This window comes from Anolis carolinensis, chromosome 3 (genome assembly GCF_035594765.1).
Source record: "Anolis carolinensis isolate JA03-04 chromosome 3, rAnoCar3.1.pri, whole genome shotgun sequence".
NCBI lineage: Eukaryota > Metazoa > Chordata > Lepidosauria > Squamata > Dactyloidae > Anolis > Anolis carolinensis.
Window position 1 is genome coordinate 245,536,692 of NC_085843.1, and position 15,070 is coordinate 245,551,761.

At 42.4% G+C, this 15,070-nt stretch overlaps 1 protein-coding gene across 1 annotated transcript in view; it reads right to left on the reverse strand.

The window, feature by feature from the left end:
• Window positions 1-1,258: 1,258 nt before the first annotated feature.
• Window positions 1,259-15,070, reverse strand: part of LOC100556505 (vesicle-associated membrane protein 1) — a 37,365-nt gene continuing 23,553 nt past the window's right edge. The window contains exons 2-5 of the mRNA XM_062976545.1: window positions 11,282-11,405; window positions 9,366-9,524; window positions 4,312-4,363; window positions 1,259-1,587 (exon numbers count right to left, since the gene is read on the reverse strand). Coding sequence (XP_062832615.1) covers window positions 1,571-1,587; window positions 4,312-4,363; window positions 9,366-9,524; window positions 11,282-11,405 — 352 coding nt within the window. The 3' untranslated portion in view covers window positions 1,259-1,570. The remainder of the gene's footprint in view (window positions 1,588-4,311; window positions 4,364-9,365; window positions 9,525-11,281; window positions 11,406-15,070) is intronic.

Below are 15,070 nucleotides of genomic sequence, written 5' to 3' on the forward strand. Positions count from 1 at the left end.
AAGAACTGAGCAGAACTGGTATAGGCAAGGTATTTCGGAAGTCCGTCATTAGTAGGGTTACTATAAGTTGAAGCTGACTTGACAGTACAAAATATGAATATGTCTGTGTATAAGGAACAACCATTTTTACTTATGTGCCATAGTCTGAGTGCAGAGGTCAAGTTATTCTTCATATAACATACTTTCTAAATATTCTCTTGGATACAAATTAGCCTATCATATAATATTGTGTGTAAATTTAATTTGTAAGCCGCTCTGAGTCCCCTTCGGGGTAAGAAGTGCGGCATATAAATGTAGCAAATAAATAAATAAATATCTAGCAAGGTTCAAATCAGAGGAACCTAGATGCTTGCTTCATCATAAAAATGAAACTCTTTCAAAATTCAGAACATATGACATGTTCACTGGCACATTTGCTCTTTGTTAATTTATTCTTTTAATCTAGTCCAAATAAAGATGATACACCATCAAAAGGAGATAATCAGTAGCAACTTTCAAAATGACCTTTCCATGTAATTAAGGCTACAGGTTTCTGCCGTTTTCTGTAAAAACTGAATATAACAACACAAGGCAATGAAGCATATTAGCAGGTGTTGCTTATTTTTCTCTCTCACTTGTATACTTTTCAGAGGTCCATTTACAAATGGACTACTGAAATTCTTTCTAATATAATGTTCTTAGAAGTGGTTTGCATGCACTAATGTAATATACTGGTTTCATCTAACCAGCATGGTTAGACAAAACCAGTTGTGGAAAATGTGGCTCTCCAAACATTGTTGGATAACAATTACCCAACACCATGTTGGCTGGATCTGAAAGAAACTAGAGTTCAACATCAGGAAGGACAAGGTTCCTTTCTTGAGCAAGAATAGCTCCAGATTTGTGGGATGGTCAGCAATGGGTTAAACCCTGATGCCTTCAGGATTGCTGACCAAAGCGATGGAGGTTTGCATCCGGGGAGAGAGGGTGAGCTCCCTCTGTCAGCTCCAGCTCCCCATGCAGGGATATAAGAAAAGCCTCCCACAGGATGGTAAAACATTAAACATCTGGGCATCCTCTGGGCAACATCCTTACAGAGGGTCATTTCTCTCACACCAGAAGCAACTTGCAATTTCTCAAGTCACTCCTGACACGAAAAAAAGCAGTTTTGTACTAAGAGATTTTTGTCTCCTAACAGATGCTTAATTTTGAAATTAGGTGCAGTATGCAACCCCACTTTACTTTGAGCTTGTTTGACAAAATCCGTTTATGTACAGGCTTGTGACTCCTCTTTTTATCTCAGAAACATTAATTTGTTTTTGACAGTTTTTGAAGGTCAGCATGGGCACATTTTAAGACACAGTGAGAAACCAATATTGGCAGTATTTAGCTGGAACGATTTCTTATAGGAACAATGTAATACTAAAAAACATAAAGCAAAACAACAGCAACACTATATTAAATTCTTACACATTGTTGCCAGGTAAGAGCTCCAAGACACGAGGAATCAAAATGCAGGTTTCATGAGGAGGATTATCAGAAAACAGGTCAGAATGAACAAAGACATGCGAACCCATGTGTCACCAGTATTTTAGGTGGAGAAATAAACTGAAAGAAAAAAATGGGTGAAAAAACAATTAATATTCCAGATTTCAAATTGGCAAACAGATGTGGCTACTAAACAGTGAAACAAACACATTTTAATACTTCTGTCCATATTTTGTACTGTATTCAGTAGCTTCTGCCAACCTAGCAGTTCGAAAACATGCCAATGTGAGTAGATCAATAGGTACCGCTCCGGCAGGAAGGTAACGGCGCTCCATGCAGTCATGCTGGCCACATGATCTTGGATCTTGGACAATGCCGGCTCTTCGGCTTAGAAATGGAGGTGAGCACCAACCCCCAGAGTCAGACATGACTGGACTCAGGAGCGGCCCTAGGTTTTTTCAGGTTGTAAGCCAACCTAGGGCCGCGCGCGCCCCTCAAATTATGCCCCCCACCCCAAACTTACCGGCAGTGGCGGCGGCGGCAGGCGGTGGCAGCGACCATTGGGTCGCTCGCCGAGGAACAAGGAAGTAGCTTGTATTCTTGCGACATCTTGTGAGAATACAAAATACTTTCTGGTTCTACAGCAAGCGACCCAATGGTCGCCACCGCCGCCGCTTTGGGCGCGCCCAGGAAAAGCTGCGCCCAAAGCGGTGGTTTCAGCGGCGTCAATGAAGAACCGGGCCTGACTGGATTTAACGTCAGGGGAAAACCTTTACCTTACTAAGCTTAACTTAAGGAGACCCGGTGGCGAAGTGTGTTAAAGCACTGAGCTGCTGAACTTGCAGACCGAAAGGTCCCAGGTTCAAACCCTGGGAGCGGCGTGAGCAGCCGCTGTTAGCTCCAGCTTCTGCCAACCTAGCAGTTCGAAAACATGCAAATGTGAGTAGATCAATAGGTACCGCTCCGGCGGGAAGGTAACAGTGCTCCATGCAGTCATGCCGGCCACATGACCTTGGAGTTGTCTACAGACAACGGCGGCTCTTCGGCTCAGAAATGGAGATGAGCACCAACCCCCAGAGTCAGACATGACTGGACTTAACATCAGGGGAAACCTTTACCTTAAGCTTAACCTATCACAGGGTTTTCTGGGCTGAGAGTGTGTGCCCAGGGTCACTGAGTACGTTTTTATAGCAGAGCAGGGATTCAAACGCTCAGATCCAGAGTCTAACCACTATGCCACACTGGCTGCTTGAGAAACAAGTGGTTTGGCCCATAGTGAGCCGAACAGAGGGAAGTATGATGCTTATGAGTTATCAATTATCAGATTTTCCCATAATGTCTTTTTTCAAATGTGCTGTAGAGAAGTACTCAAATGTGTGGAACTTGTGTATGAACTAGCCACGTAATATGGTGACATCCAGAATCACTTCTGGGATGACAGCTCTCCTAATCCAAATTCCTATAATACAGTGACATTGTTGTGGCTGTCTATGTATCTATAAGCTGGCTTATATTGGCGTCTGGAGTAGGTCTAGACTGGGATCCTGGCAAGCATCTTACTATCCCAAAGCCGGCTGGGTTTTGTTACGATATAAGGTTGAGTATCCCTTATCTTAATTCGAAAATACTCTGCATCTAAATTTATGGCAGAAATGACACCTTTGCTTTCTGATAATTCAATGTATGCAAACTTGTCTCATGCACAAAATTATTAAAAACAGTGCGTATGAAATTACCTTCAGCCTAGGTGTCTAAGGTCTATATGAAACATACATGAATTTCATGTTTAGACTTGGATCCCATCTCTGAGATATCTCATTATTAATATGCCAATATTCAAAAATCTAGACAAATCTGAATTATGGAATGTTTCTGATTCCAAGCATTTGGGATAAGGAATACTCAATCTGTACTTCTCTTTTGCAATACTAGTAGTGCTGAATTCTTAAACCAAACTAGATTGATCATAATATATTACCTTCAGTCTGTAATCTCGTGCACAATTTTTCTAGTTCATTTTCAAACAAAACACCTGTAATATTTTGTTGCTAGTTCATTGGTTGTTTTACAGTAGGTATGGAAATCTTGCAAACCTTCAGATGTTGCTGAACTGCAAAGCTCATCCTGCTTCTGTATTAGGTATTCTGGCTGAGGATCTTGGACATTGCAGTCCAATAACATCTTGATATCTGCATGATTCCCTCCCTCACTTTGCAAAGAAGAGTAATTGTTTCAGCCACAATGATTACACCTCTCAGTAGCAGGTGTTGCTTACATAAGTGTTATATACACATCCGTAATTTTGAAATAAATATCTTGTTATGAAGAAAACGTGCCCTGTCTTGAGCTTTTCTAGTATTAGGTATCATAATCCATGTTTACCAAGACATCAGAAGGGCTTTGTCCAGATTTTGTAACAGTGAGCTAATGTAATGACTGACCCTGCTGTCACTGTTAGTTTCAAGACGACCAAGCGCTTTATAATTAGGCAAGTGTTCCACTTAATCATGAAAAGGATTTTCCTGTTGCTGATGAGAAAACAAAGCTCTTGAAAGCTTTTGAAAAATCAATTTCTTCCTTCGTCGCAGGGGATATATTATTTTGTGTTACTCAGATTAGGGAATGTTTTGAATTGGCAGCTGGTGATTTCAGTGCCAGTGAGGTTATGAATCCATTCTGGGTTTTAGTCTGAATTTTAAGAAAGCTGTCTAAAGTGCTGAACTAATTTCTTTCCAAATTCACAACCAAATAGATATGAGAGCTACCAGCTTCCCCTTATGCTTTGTTCATTCATTGTTGTTAAGAAATTATACAACGTCAAACAAATGAAAAAAGGTTACTCACTTATAATTATGATAAGAATGACTGCACATACAACACCCAAGATGATCATCATCTATAAAGAAAGTTGAGTAAAGAAAAACAGAGCTCAGTCTCATCTGTATTTGTAGAGATATAGCTGTCTTGGGTCGCTGGTTGGGAGAAAGGCAGGATATATGTTCAAGAAATACGATCAATACATTAAATAAATGCTGCTTCTCTTCCAACGCAAGTGCTGCAGCAATGCCAGACTCTCCAAGAGCACTGCTGTTGAAAAAACCTTGGTTCAGTACATGATAATTTGTACATGATAATTTGGTTGGCAAACTTCTATTTATCTTTTCAGGCATAAATTCAGAATATCCATGGTACACCTTGGAAAAGTTACAATGGCCATGTTGACTGAGATGATGTTTAACTGCAGTGCTCTGGGAACGTTAGTGAAACCCGCCTCAAAAACTTTTAAAACCTTTGAACCATAGCCATGTTGGAAGGGTATGACATTTGAAGCATGCCAAATCTCTTTTAGAAGAGGAAAGTGGGATATTATTATGATGATGATGATGATTATTAAAATATATTAAAATACCTTGAATCTTACCACCTCATCATACGGGGCTAGATTTGGAGGCAAATGCCAATCTCATGCAGCTGGCCAGCTCTGTGTGCACAATGTTGTGCCAATTCCATGGGTACAGAGGGGCAGAACCGCCCTGCTGCCACCACCCAAGCAACACAGGAGGCTTCCTGTATTGCTCAATATATGGGGGGAAGCCACACGCACCATGCACGCTCCATGTGATTTCCCTCTCAGCGGGCAATGCGAAGTGAGGCGTTGGTCGCCAGATTCCCCAACCTCGTGGTGACCACCAGCCGCCACCACAAGTATGATAAGGTCGTAATTGTTAGTCTCAGCTATGATAGACCTGTGAAATGTTTCAATTTTTGTTGATTTTACAAATTAATGAGGAGACACAGAAATAAATCGCAGTAATTTCTACAATAGAATACTGTTGAATCTGTAGCATAAAAGTACTGCCAATTGACGAATAAGCTGCAATACACATAGCTTGAATGGACTGAATGGATCCACAATAATGGAAACAGAGGTTTGCACAAGAAAAGAGATGTTGCATTCTTTGGCTCTCTTTTCCCCCCATATAATATTTATTGCAAATATATGAGGAATGAGGAAGGTCACAAGAGTGGATATAGAACAGGGGCATTTTTACATCATACATCTTTGTGTTCTTCCATTGTTATCTAATGCAAAAAAAAAATCTATGATGTTAAAAAAGAAAAGAGAAAAAAGAACGCTTCTTTTCTAATCTAAAACAAAAGGATAGAAAAACGGGTGTACAATGTTTTGAAACAAAGGAAATCAAAGGTTTAGTCAAGTTTAGACTCACTGCGCCCCCTAACCTCTGCAGGGGTGGAGGACCTATTAAAATGGTCCGCCCCAGGAGACTTATGGATCCAGAAGGATTCCTGACGGCTCTTGGGGAGTTTCCCACCTCCTTGGCAGGTGATCCTATTGATGCTTTAGTCTCTCTCTGGAATAGGGAGATGACTAGGGCACAGGGCCGGCCGGAGATAAATTTATATATAAAGCGGGGGTGGGGGATTGCGCCCCCCCACCGGTGCTGCGGGAGGCGTGGCCATGTGCCGCGGGAGGCACATGGCCACGCCTCCCACAGCGCCGGCGGGCCCCGCCTCCTGCTCCCTGGCCCCGCCTCTCACGCAGCGTGGGAGGTGGGGTCACGGCGAGCAGCGTGGGAGGCGGGGCCAGGGCTGGCCCCGCCTTCCGCGCAGCTCACCCCGACCCCGCCTCTCACCCAGCGTGAGAGGCGATCGCGGCCTGCAGGGACCTCCGGTGCAGTCTGCCCACCTGGAAAAGGCCAGACGGGCGAGGCTGAGCTGCGTGGGAGGCAGGGCCAACCCTGGCCCCGCCTCCCACGCAGCTCACCCTGACCCCGCCTCTCACGCAACGTGAGAGGCGGGGCCAGGGCACACAGGCCGGCCATCCAGGGCCATCCCAGCCGGCCATGAGAGCTCGCTCGTCTCCGAACAGGCCTTCCTGTTCGCCGGCGAGCGAGCTCATGGTCCCCGCTGGGGGGAGGGAAACCTGATGGCGCCCCCCGGGCCCTGCGCCCGAGGCGGCCACCTCACGTGGCCTCCATGTTGGGCTGGCCCTGCTAGGGCAATAGACACGATTGCTCCGGAACATCCCCTCTCGAGTAACTGAAGCCATCCCACTCAATTTGGAAACTTTCGGCCTATTTCCAATCTCCCCTATTTGTGCAAGGTCTTGGAACATGTGGTTGCCTCGCAGCTCCAGGGATTCTTGGTTGACACTGATTTTCTGGATCCGGCACAGTCTGGCTCTAGGCTGGGGCATGGTATCAAGACAGCCTTGGTCGCCTTAGTTGATGATCTTTGCCAGGAACTGGACAGGAGGAGTGTGTCCCTGCTGGTTCTGCTGGACTTCTCAGCGGCCTTCAATACTGTCGATCACGCTATCCTTCTGGGACGCCTCACGGGGATGGCTCTTGGAGGTACTGTTCTGCAGAGGCTCCACTCATTCCTGCAGGGTCGGTCCTAGATGGTGTCATTGGGGGATGCCTGCTCGGCCCCACAACCGTTGACTTGTGGGGTCCCACAGGGCTCTGTACTGCCCCCATGTTGTTTAATATTTACATGAAGCCGCTGGGAGAAATCATCAGGAGTTTTGGGGTGCGGTGTCATCTGTACGCAGATGATGTCCAGCTCTGTCACTCCTTTCCACCTGTCACTAAGGAGGCTGTCCAGGTCCTGAACCGGTGCTTGGCCGTTGTGTCGGTCTGGATGAGGGCCAAGAAATTGAAACGGAATCCAGACAAGACAGAGGTCCTCCTGGTCAGTTGGAAGGCTGAACAGAGTATAGGGTTACAGCCTGTGCTGGATGGGGTCACACTCCACCTGAAGGCGCAGATTCGCAGTCTGGGAGTGATCCTAGACTCGTCGTTGAGCCTGGAACCACAGGTCTCAGCGGTGGCTAGGGAAGCCTTTGCACAGTTAAAACTCGTGCGTCAGCTGCGCCTGTACCTTGGGAAGCCGGACTTGGCCACGGTGGTCCACGCTCTTGTTACATCCCGTTTAGACTACTGCAACACACTCTACTTGGGGCTGCCTTTGAAGACTGTTCCGAAGCTACAATTAGTCCAATGAGAGGCATCCAGGTTAATAACCGGAGCAGCGTACAGGGAGCATACTACTCCTCTGTTACGCCAACTCCACTGGCTGCCAATCAGCTACCGAGTACAATTCAAAGTGCTGGCTTTAACCTATAAAGCTCTAAACGGTTCCAGCCCAGCTTATCTGTCCGAATGTATCTCCCGCTATGACCCACCTCGTAGTTTAAGATCTTCAAGTGAGGCCCTTCTCTCGCTCCCGCCAGCTTCACAGGTGCGGCTGGCAGGGACAAGAGACAGAGCCTTTTCAGTGGTGGCTCCCCGCCTATAGAATGCCCTCCCAAGTGAAGTTAGGCAGGCTCCCTACCTCTTATCCTCTCGTAGGCTGTGGGACCAGGCCTTTGAACAGCAATAGCAGCATTAAATATTGTTATGTGTGCTGGAACTCAAATTGACAGGCTCGTATTTTAGACCTGATTGTGCCCATCTGCTTATTTATTACTGTATTTTATGAATGTTGTTGTAATTAATTAGCTAATTTATTTTAATTGACTCGCATTGGATTATATATTTTTATGTATTTGTGTTTTACTGTAAGCTGCTCTGAGTCCCCTTTTGGGTGAGACGGGCAGGATGTAAATGTTGTAATAAATAAAATAAATACATAAGAGATGGAAAATAGAAAGCCCTAACCAACACTTCCTACTCTGTCTCTGCTGTCGTCTTTATAATAAAAAAATCTATCATTTTTGTCATAAATCTTTTCATCTCTAGTAGATTAACTTTCCAGGATCCCTTGAATATCATTGGGGATCCTGTTATTCTTGTTACTAACTTCTTTATTTTTTTCTTTTCTTGTTATTCCTACATCCCTGTACTACTAATTTTCCCTAGATGTTATAGAAAACACCATATTTTCATTTTCTTTTCTTCTTTTAAATAGTCAGTAAAGGACTGCCATTTGCCTTCAAATTTGGAAGGATCTGGCAATTGTGTGAGCCTTGTCAGTTTATCCATCTTTGCCATGTCCAACATTTTTGTGAACCATAAATCTTGGGAGAGAATGTCTTCTTGTTTCCAATAGGAATTATTTGGCTCTTAATTACAGCTTTCTATGACTTCCAAAATTCTTCTGGAATTCATAAAAAGCTGAAGTTGAGAGAAAGGCTCACTGCTTGAGATAAGTTACTTTCATGCAATGATGGACCCAATGAATATATTTTCATAAAACCAAGCAATACACTATTAGGATCAGATCTAAGCATTCTATGATTCATTGAACATTTTAGATCAGAATCCTCTAAGGATATGCAGGCATTTACAGCGTATCTGTATATCAGTACTGGAAATTGTACAGTCCTACAGATGCTGATGGACAGCAACTTCCAAAATAGGAGATACAGTCCAACAAGATCTGGAGGGTCATGTGATCCTATAATAAAGAATTATCCCAGTGTTTGTCTAATGATATATCCTGCAAATGTCCAATTTGGCAGAGATAGGCCAACTTAATCCTCTGCTGTTCCACTGCTTAAGTTGCTTTTAAAATGTCTTGAGTTTCTTTCTCTTCCTCACATTGTAGCTCTTTGCCAGCTTTTAAAAATTGCTACAAAGTGAGTTTAAAGTGCAGAAGTAGTTTGGGCTAAGTTAGCTCAACAGGGAGGAGAGGAGTGGAATCTTGTCTTTGCCTGTAGGCTCAGGAAAATGAGAACTGCATCAGCTCCCTTCTTTATTAATAACTTTTGCAATTTTGATCATACTCTCATGTTACTTAGTCCCATATGTCCCAGTTTTAATTTATGAGATGTTGCAATTATACGTATGGAGTAAAGACATACAAGATTATAATCTTCACAATTCACTTGACATTCCTCTTGAAGATCATATTTTACTATCCTGTAGTTTTACCTTGCAGTTTTTCCACCAGTATTTCCTCTTCAGCTTAGCTGCACTGGTTTCAAATTGTGACGCTCCAGCTTGCAAGGCATCTGCACGATTATCGAGCTCTGAAAGCTTCTGGTCTCTTTCTAGTACTTTGTCCACATTGACACGCATTATGTCCACCACCTGCAATTGGGATATCAATTTTCTGTGTAAGAAGCCTGTTTTCAGCACAGAAATGCTGTTTTCTGTACAGAAAGTGCAGTTTTCTGTGCAAATGTCCTGGGACCTTTTGCACAGAATAAACCCCAAACAAAGAGCCTAGGAAAACTGCAATTTTCAATTACCTTTTCCAGTAATAAAAATGATAAAATTATTTGTTTTTTCTGTGAGAATGAGTATTACAAAGATTTACATTCTTACTTAATCAGACTGTTAGTGAATGTCTTTTCTACTATTATCTACATGGACTGACAAGTAGCTCTTCAGAATTGTAGAAGGTGTGTTCCAAGCTTTTTCTGCACTGAGCTGGAAAAATTGATATTTCTGCGCTGATGGGTCATGGATTTCTAGAGAATGAAAAGACTGCCCTGTGAAAATAGCCAAGTACATTTCCCCAATAAGCTCAATTCCTGTTGAGCTGAGTTTTACTATCAAGGACTTCACTAAATATTGGCAGGTTGATGTTAACATCTAACTTAAGGATAGTACACTCAAGAGGTGCACAAAATGTTACCAGACTCCCTTCCACTTATTTCTTCCCACTTTACTTCATAGCTATCTGGAACCACTTTCCTTTCAATTTTGTAATGCTCAGCCCTCTATTTTAATCGTTCCAAAGAGTGGGGGGGGGGGCAAACATATTGTCACAGATCACACAACCATTTAGATGCAGCTGTATCACAGAGGTGAGAGCCAGTATGGTGGTTCGGGAGTTGGACTGGGACCTGAGAGACCAGGGTTCAAAGCCCTGCTTTGTCATGGAGACCCAACTTGAGGAAGGCCAAATAACAGAATGAATCTTGCCAAGAAAATTCCATAATAGGTTTGCCTTAGGGTCATAATAAGATGGAAACAACTTGAAGGCACATAACAACAACAGCAGCACCAACTGCAACAGCAACAGAGATGGGGATCCTGTTGCTCTCCAAATATTATTTAACTGCAACGCCCTTGGGCTGTTGATAGGAGTTGCAATCCAGCTATACCTGGAAGGTGACCTTATAGCATTAGTGAGGGTACATAGAGGCATATTGCCCTCCCTTAATTAATATGTGAAGTCTAACTCTTTGCTGTAGGAACTTTTATCAAAACAGAGCAAAACATGCTTCTCCTCTTGAATTTATGAACTTCTGTAGCATGGGTATATAGTGCCACCTAAAGGATGTTTCTATTGTGACAACACATTGTCTTTTCAAGCAAACTAGACGTATCCAAAAAATAAAGTTTTCCAGGGCTATTGTGCTTCCTAATATCTTCTCATCATCAGCAATTGACAGGAAATTCATCATGGAGATAGATTTGCTGCTGTTCTATTAGATCTTTGAGCCTATGTGGAGTAGCTGCAGGAAATGGCCATTGCTGACAACTGATCAGGAAAAATTGGGCATAGCTGTTGTCATTCTGGCCAAACATTTATGTCTGTGCCACGCTTCCTTTGTTATTTGGATGTATGGCAAATGAAGGTCTGACTATGCTCCTTGTATGTACCCGTCTGAGGTTTAATAAAAATTATGCGCGTGCTAAAAATATTTGGTACGAGTGGATTTCCCCCCTCTGTAAAATGAATTGATATTTTTAACATACTTAATTTTTTGATCTTTTAATGTACCTTTTTGGTCTGGTCTAACAGCTGTTCAGTCCAAATCAGTGGCAAATTCTGAACTGGCATATGATTGATGTTTCACTTAATGGAAAGATAAAATACCTTATGCTCAGCTCACCTCATTCACTTGGGCCTGTGTCTGCTGCAGTCTCCGGTTGCTGGTCACATTGGTCTGAGGAGGAGCCCCTCCTGCTCCTGGACTGGAGGCACCTCCAGCACCTTGGGAAGGCATTGGTGCTGACCTGAAATAGAAACCCTGCAAATGTTACCATCCTTTTTGCTTCAGGCACATTGTTCAATATTGTCACGTACATCTATAGGTTTCCCTCCACTTGCTCTTCCTTACTAGACTGAGTGAGAGGTGCACTACTAGAAAGCTGGGAGAGAGAAAAAAAGATCAGCTGGCTGTCTTTGAGATGGCCAAAATATTTCACTAAAGCATTGTAAGAAGAGATCATGCTTTGCATAAAGAAGCTCTTTGGTTCTTTTCACATTACTTACTAATTGCACGATGTTTGTACTTCAATTGCCATATCAAACTCCTTTGGAATTCTGGGTTTGTGGTTTGGTGAGGCATGGCACTAGAGCTCTCTAGCTGATCCAATGCCCTTCCCTGAACTGCAAGTCCCAAGATTCTATAGGATGTTGCCAAATGCACCAGGAAAACACTAGCCATATTCCTAAATCGTGGTCTCAGTTCACAAGCAGTAATAGTCAAGCCCTGCTGCCCCAGACAAAGCTCTCAAATTCTCTGCAATGCAACAAGTTTCCATAGCAGATATGACAAGTGTGCTAATGTGCTGGTGTAGATGTAATGGGCAGACCCAGTTAATCGTCCATTGATCCTCTTTCTCAGCTGCTTTACAAATGTTTCAATTTCTCTCTCTTCTTTACACTTCACCCCATTGGTACAAACCAAGTTCAGATTATCATGTCAATTTATGGAGCCCCCAGATGGCGTAGTGGACTAAGTGACTTGAAGGTTGGGTTGCTGACCTGAAAGTTGCCAGGTTCGAATCCCACCTGGGGAGAGTGCGGATGAGCTCCCTCTATCAGCTCCAGCTCCATGTGGGGACATGAGAGAAGCCTCCCACAAGGATGGTAAAAACATCAAAACATCCAGGCGTCCCCTGGGCAACGTCTTTGCAGACGGCCAATTCTCTCACTCCAGAAGCAACTCCGGTTGCTCCTGACACGAAAAAAAAATCATGTCAATTATCTGAGTTTACACTGCCATATAATCCAGTTCAAATCAAATAATCTGGGTTTTATATGGCAGTGTAGATGGGACCTTAGAGGAGCTCACTCTACTAGGCCTCGCGATGTCAATTTCTCAATTTCTTGTGTTGTTTTGACTGAGGCCTCTTCTACATTGCCATATAAAATCCAGATTATCTGCTTTGAACTGGATTATATGACAGTGTAGACTCATATAATCCAATTCAAAGCAAATAATGTGGATTATCTGTTTTTATAATCTGGATTATATGGCAGTGTAGAAGAGGCCTGAAAGAAACTATTTCAGACTTCTACATTTAATTTTTCCCTGCCTTATACATAAAAATTATCTTTTACACTTTTGATTTTTAATATACATAATACAAAAGAGCAAATCATTTTGTTATTACAGTAGAGTCTCACTTATCCAACATAAACAGGCCGGCAGAACGTTGGATAAGTGAATATGTTGGATAATAAGGAGGGATTAAGGAAAAGCCTATTACACATCAAATTAGGTTATGATTTTACAAATTAAGCACCAAAACATCATGTTTAACAACACATTTGACAGAAAAAGTAGTTCAATACAAAATAATGATATGTAGTAATTACTGTATTTACGAATTTAGCACCAAAATATCACGATGTTTTGAAAACATTGACTACAAAAATGCGTTGGATAATCCAGAATGTTGGATAAGCGAATGTTGGATAAGTGAGACTCTACTGTATAAGGGGTATTGAGGGCTCATCATAAAGTACAGCAAACTGGGGAGTTATAAACCTTGAGAGTTTATCTACACTACAGAGTTAAGCCTATTTGATCCTGTCTTGGCTGTCATTCCACAGGATCCCATTACTTCATTAAAATTCTTAGAATTCCCTGCTAGGGAGTTCTAGTTTGGAAGAATGTGCTAGAGCTTTCAAAAAGATAATTCTTAAGATCCCATCAAATTATAGGTCCCAGGTTCCCATGAAATGGAACCATGTGTAATTCAGTCTTCTGCTAAACTTGGAACATGAAACTGAATTCCATTTACAATTCTAACCATCCAATAGATCATCACCTATTCTTAAAGCAATAGCCTTCTTGACCTTTCTAGCAGTGATCCTACTAGGCTTTCAATCAGGGACAACAGTGGAACATAACTGCAGTGCTACATAAGATAGCAATGATGTTGCAACTTTTGTCTTACTCTTCCTCATAATAATTTCACTATATAGGTCATAGGAAACTCAAGGTGACAGTATTGTCAAACATCATTGAGATCATATGTTGAAGACACTTTGGTAGAGGAATGAATACGGATGAAGAACATCACATGTGAACATCATGCATAAATTGATCACTCCTGCCTATATGAAAAGCCATGGTTAATTTGAGCGATGCACATGCCTGTGCTACAGCTACCATGTAACAATGGCTTTGGTACAAAACCAGCCCTCCTGGGATCACAACATAGCTCTCTGTACTTCCTACACAAATTGGAGGTGCCTGACTTCTGTATGGAACTGCTTCTCACATGGGAATTTACTCAGTTGAATATTGAAAATCTGTTTCAAGGCTTTGTTACTGATATTCTTACAACTAAAACATGCTGTTAATTTTTATCTCACTTTTTCCCTTTGGTTCTGCTTACCAGGGAATGGACCATGAAAAAGACAAATGAATGGGTCTGAACTCTCACTAGAAATCAACATATTGTACTTAAGCTATATTATGAAACAATGTGACTTCCTGGAAAGGTTGGTTGTAATGAGGGAGATAATACAGTACTACAGGTAGATTGATTCAATTGAGGAAATCACTCAGGCAAGACCTGAACAGTACAGTTGTGCCTTAGGCCCCTTGAGTGTCTTCATTCCTAAGTTCACTACATTGTTGAAGTCAACTTGATGATAAATAAAAACAACAACAACAGAACACCACAGCCATTTGAATGTGACCCCAAAGTTCTCTGAAATGGAATTTGGCTCTTGGGCTGAGAGAAAGTTCCCATCTTAGTCTACATCAGTGGTTCTCAACGTATGGGTCCCCAAATGTTTTGGCCTACAACTCCCAGAAATCCCAGCCAGTTTACCAGCTGTTAGGGTTTCTGGGAGTTGAAGGCCAAAACACCTGGGGATCTACAGGTTGAGAACTACATGGAGTGAAACATCTGTAGAGACAATTGCTGTTCCACATAGAGATTTAGGAAGGTTCAAAGCATCCTTGAACTCAAATTCTGGTGTGCAGATTAAATGCTTTAACTATCCCTCTTTCTCAGTACAATTATTCAACGTTTATGTGAACCTGCTGGGGTTTGTTAAATTATTTTTTAAAACAAAATGTTCGTTTTAGCAAAAGGAAATCAATATTTGTTTGGGCTCTAATTAAAAGAGGAAAAATCTCTTCCCACAAACAAGCCAATTTTTTTAATGAAATCATCTCTTTGGAGAACTGCAAAAGATCCAGTCTGCACTGGTGGCTGAATCCAGGCCAGCAAGCAGTCCTCATAGCCACTGGTCTGACAGTTTCTAACGATTTCTCACTCCCACTCTTCTATGTGACTCACCATCTTCTTTGAACAGTCCCTCATCAATTCTACCTGCAAAGGACAGAAAGCCTTTCCTAGGACTGCCAAGGAAATCCCTGTGCCTATAAACAGGGGTGGGAGGACAGGAACCCACACAAATCATCTTTCTA